This window comes from Cariama cristata, unplaced genomic scaffold, assembly GCF_000690535.1.
Source record: "Cariama cristata isolate BGI_N322 unplaced genomic scaffold, ASM69053v1 scaffold28171, whole genome shotgun sequence".
In the NCBI taxonomy this organism is placed as follows: domain Eukaryota; kingdom Metazoa; phylum Chordata; class Aves; order Cariamiformes; family Cariamidae; genus Cariama; species Cariama cristata.
Window position 1 is genome coordinate 1 of NW_009597974.1, and position 4,960 is coordinate 4,960.

At 41.5% G+C, this 4,960-nt stretch overlaps 2 protein-coding genes across 2 annotated transcripts in view; one reads left to right on the forward strand and one right to left on the reverse strand.

Moving 5' to 3' along the window:
* Positions 1–121: 121 nt before the first annotated feature.
* Positions 122–4,361, forward strand: EBNA1BP2 (EBNA1 binding protein 2; the record flags this gene model as incomplete). The annotated part of the gene is made up of 7 exons (XM_009709115.1): positions 122–279; positions 868–991; positions 2,300–2,389; positions 2,615–2,690; positions 2,953–3,043; positions 3,368–3,539; positions 3,906–4,361. Coding segments are annotated over 7 exons (762 nt in total), but the record flags the coding sequence as incomplete, so codon positions are not given.
* Positions 4,362–4,599: 238 nt separating this feature from the next.
* The window catches only part of FAM183A (family with sequence similarity 183, member A), a 3,238-nt gene continuing 2,877 nt past the window's right edge, over positions 4,600–4,960 (reverse strand). Inside the window, 1 exon segment of the mRNA XM_009709116.1 lies at positions 4,600–4,713. Coding sequence (XP_009707418.1) covers positions 4,600–4,713 — 114 coding nt within the window.

Here is a 4,960-nt window from a genome sequence, read left to right on the forward strand (position 1 = left end):
TTTGGGGTGTCACCCAGCAGCTTTGGAGGAGCAGCCCGCGGTGTGAGCTGGATATTCAGTCAGGCCAGCCTTGGGGGGCTGGTTCTGTGCGGTGGTGTGCAGAGCTGTGCTTCTTTCGCAGGACGGCCTGAAGCAGTGCCTCTCCGAATTCAAGCAGCAGCTGGCTTGGGTGGAAAGGCTGGATGTGACTTTGGGCCAGGTCGTGGACCCCGTTTCACAGAGTGCTTCTAACAAAGATGCTGTTGATCCTGAGAATGATTTCCAGAGAGAGATGAGCTTGTAAGTGTCAAAAAGGGAGATTTCTTGTCGGGTCTTGGCATGCTGCTGGGTGCTTGGACTCGTGTTTCGCAGGTGTGCTGCAGACTGCCACATTGGCTGGCACTGTTGAGCTCTTGGGCCATGTATTTTACATTTGATGGCCCTGAGTGTTTTCCAAAATAACTGCAAATTAATGAGAGTATATTTAACTCCTTGCATCAGACTTCCATCCTTTGCTGAAACGTTTATTTTAAAAGTTCCTTGTTTGCAGCACCATGGCTTTAACACAGGATATGGATTTTTCTTTGTGGATTTGTTTTGGTGTTATTACAGTTCTCTTGTTTTGCCTTGCCTTTTATAATCCAGTATATAAAACTGTAACTGGAAACTAGATAAATGTATATGTGCAAGATATAAGTGTTAATATTATACTGGCATATAAATTGCTTTTGGTAGCACTGAATGCTGTAGGGCACAGCACGGTGATACAATTTTAAATCAATGCTCGTTAGATCCCAGTATCAGCTAACTTACGTGAGCAGAGTTTCTGCTAGCACTGTGAGGTGCCCGATACCCAGTGACAGAGCTGGTGCTGTGCTCTCTCCCTAGTTACCGGCAGGCTCAGGCAGCGGTCCTGGAGGCCCTACCTAGGTTGCGTAAGCTCCAAGTTCCTACTAGAAGGCCAGATGATTACTTTGCAGAGATGGCCAAATCGGACCAACAGATGCAGAAGGTATGTGCAGTGAATAATGGTTTTGTTGCCTGTGTTGTGTGTTGGTTTTAGCCTGTGTTAGGGATTAACTTTAAGCTGTGATGTGTGGATACTTTCCTTCATCTCTTTGACAAATGCCTGTGACAATCTTTGTGTTTGAAATTTTGTTTCTGGCAGGAAATTTCTTCCTGTTTAGGTATTCCAATGCAATATGGGGATTTCCATAATAGGCTGGAACATAAAGTAGAAAAGCACGATTTATATTCTGTCCTGAATGTATTTAATATTAAAAATGGAGACTTCTCCGTATGTGTGACAATGGTTGTAATAGTTGGCTGTGTTTGTGCTCTTTGGCCTAAGACTTGCAGTCAACTGTGGTATTAACGTGATCCTTTTTCCTTGTTTGAGTGTCACCCTTTGTTTATACTTAGTGTGTTTTGGTTCTCTGATTTTAAACTGTGTGTTATTGAATTAATCTATCATAGGTAGCAAATCAGATTTGTGTACAAAATAAGAATTTCATGAACTTCCTTCTTGATTGTGGTCTTTGTTCAAAACAGAACCTAATTTTTATTTTAGTTTTGGAAAAAAGTCTACATTGTAGGAGTTAAACTAACATGAGCTGGAATCTAATTTGGAGATTCGTGTATGACTTAGTCACTGTTTTGGTGGCTGACAGAATCTTCCTAGAGAAGGTGGATATTAATAATTAGCTTGTGCTGAGGCTTAAGTGAATTCTGCACATTACTGTTGCCTTCTTTTGCTGGCTTCTGTTTGAAGAACAGAGTTTTTTTCTCCCTGTGGAGTCACAGACTGATTAGAAGATCTGTGTTGAAATCTTTGTAATCCCTTGTAATGCAGCATCCTTATAGAACTGTTTGTGCACAAGAAGGGAACGAAAAAGATGTCTTCTATGGCATGGAAGGGTTGTTGGCTCTTCTTCAGTGCTTTACTTTTAATAAAGATGAGAAAGAAACTATCAAGTCTTCTACACACACCTGAGGAGACTGACAAGATGTGATGAGATACTCTTGTTTAGCAGTTCCATTAGAGCCCATTATAAGGCTTTGTCTTGTCTCTGTGTAGATTTTGTCTTTTTAACCAGATTGTCGCTACAGATCAGTTCAGGAGTTTCTGTAATAACTGTTCCAGCCTTGAGCTGAAAGAACATTATGCCTTATAGAGCATTATCTGATTGAGGGATGTTTTTGTTTTTACGCTCGTTGATTGTTCACATAATTATTGATTTCAGGACTGCATAGCAGTCATAAAATTCTCATATTTTTTCTGCATTACTGATAAATTTTGTTTTTTCTGTCCCCTAATAAGATTCGACAGAAGCTTAAGAGTAAACAGGAAGCAATGGAGAGGTCTGAGAAAGCAAAACAGCTCCGTGCAATGAGAAAATATGGCAAGAAGGTGAGGAGGAGATACAAAAGGGACCTATCTATGACAAGAATCTAAAGCCTGAGTGAGTAGCTTAGAAAGTGAGACCACAGGAGACTGGCCAAAATATATGGAATCTGTCTAGTCTTCTGGCTAGCTGCTGTGAAGGAAGACAGAGCTAAAGATGGGATACTTCTTAAAAAAAAAAAAGTATGGGACACTACAAGGAACAACACTAACATTCTGGTTCTAATTCAGGTGCAAACTGAGATTCTGCAGAGGAGACAGAAGGAGAAAAAAAATATGTTGAATGCAGTCAAGAAATACCAGAAAGGTAAAGTGAACTTTTCTAAGAGCAAATGTGTAATGGGAATAGTGATGTGTGAGCAATGTAAGGCAGTGTGATGTGTGGTGTCAATCTGTAGTGCTGAGCAGTGAGCTTGAAAGGCTGCTGCTGTGCAGAATCATATGCCAGTGGCAGTGAAAGATCTTCCAAAGCAGCTGCTCGGCAGTGAGGGTGACTTGTTGCTATTACTTGCTTAGATTGAAAATTCATATTTTCTGTGGTGGTAGCTGTTATGTCTTCTCTCTTGCAGGTCTCTCTGACAAGCTGGATTTTCTAGATGAAGAGCAGACGTCATCTCAGGGGACTAAAAAAGGCAATGCAAGTCAACGGATAAAGAAGGGGTGAGACCAGAAAAGAAAGATACTTAAACACAGAATCTCTGATTTTTTTTTTTCCAGTCTTTTAGGGGATCATTTTGTGGAACGAGAAAGCTGTTCTGATTAATATTTGTTAAAATAAGTCCAAGGTGGCTTTCTCTCCATAGAGGGGAGGAAAACTGTGGCCAGAACAGAATGGAGACTGAACTGTGCTAATTTCTGCCTTTTCTATATGAGGGGAAAGGTTTACGATGGCTGATGGGAGTCCATCAGCAGACACATTTACCTTCTTGAGAGCTTCCTGAGGAAAGGAATGGAGGCGATGATGCTGTTTGGTTGTTTTTTCAGACCAAATGCCAAAAGACGATACAAGAATCAGAAGTTTGGTTTTGGTGGGAAGAAGAAGGGCTCAAAATGGAACACAAAGGAGAGTTTTAATGACGTATCCAGCTTCCGGTCAAAAGTGGCTCACAACAAAGGCCTAGGAAAAGCAGGAAAAGGAGGGAAAAAAGCCCTCAATGTAAGTAAAATGTTGCGTGCAAATGATCCTGGTTGGCTAGGAAGCCAGTCCTGGTCTGGGAGGGAGAGCTGAGTACATGATGGGTGCCTCCAGCATCTGGAAGTGATAATGCCTGTCTTTGGGAGCTGAGCATAATTCAGTTGCAGACAGAGTTGAGGATGGTGGTTCAGTATTTCATCAGGGAAATGAGTGAGAGTGTTAGCAAGCACTATTTGTTGCTACCTGTTTCCCAAAACCTCCCTCTCCAGAGGTACTGACAAATATCCTCTCCTTGGTATCCTCCCCAAGCTATAGAGCTAGAACAAAGATTGAGGACATGAAAATAAAGTTCTAAATCTATCTGAATCTGTCCTTATTTTTAATCAGAAGAGACCTGGAAAGAGAACAAGGCAGAAAATGAAGAGTCGAGCGCGCTAAGAGGACTGTGCTCCCCAGTGGGGTTCCAGTGTTTCTGTGTGTGGCAAGATGTGTTTCTGCTGTCATCAAGCACCTAACTGTGGAGCAAGCTGGATGCTTCCAAGTGGCTAGCAAAAAAAAGTGGAAACTAGTGCCTTATCACTAATTTCTTCTTACTGTCTGTTATGTTGAAGGATTGTTTTCTACTTAAACCTTTGGTGTGTGAACACATTAAATGGTTTGCACAGAACTATGTCTAATTCATGTTTAGCTGTGTCAAGAATGGTGGCTGAAGCCTGCCATTTGTTCCCGTCATTTTGACAGCTTTTTCTACAGCTGTTGTTGACGTGTATTTGGTGAACTTCGAGTTCTGGGTCATGTTGCCAATGTCAAAATAAGAAGTCTAAAGCCTGTCAAGATGTTAAAGTGTTTTTTAGACTATTTATATAGATGGGTTTGGAAACAGTAGTGAGCAGCAATCTTATAAATAGGTTTATTTCTGTAACTATTGTCAGGCTGCAAATCTGGACAGACTAAGGTTCTCTCTTCCCTTTTCTCGCTATCTTTTCTTGCCAGAAATCTACCAGACTCACCTAATAACAAACAGGGCCTAACACATTAGATGTCATTAACTGCTTCTAAGTTGTGTGGCTTTGCTGCTCTACTACTGAAGGTTCTCAGACTGCTCCTCCCCATGCCCTATGGCAGCTCATTATTTAGTGATCTCGGTTCTCCGGCGTGGGAAGTAGAGTCTGCGATCAGTACGGTCCACGTGAATCTGGGGAAGAAAAATGATGAATAGTCATGTGCTTTTACTAGAATTAGTAGTAGTAGTGCTTCCTGAGAAGTGCTGCATGGTGTTCTAGCTGCTGAGAAATGCCCCAGTGACAAATGAGTAGGATACCACTTATTTGAGAATATACTGTTCACTGCTTCGTTACAGTAGAACCTGGTAAAAAAGGAAAACTTAACGTATGAAACAGGATCGTGAGTCCTGACTCTGTAAATTTAACTCACTTCCCTAC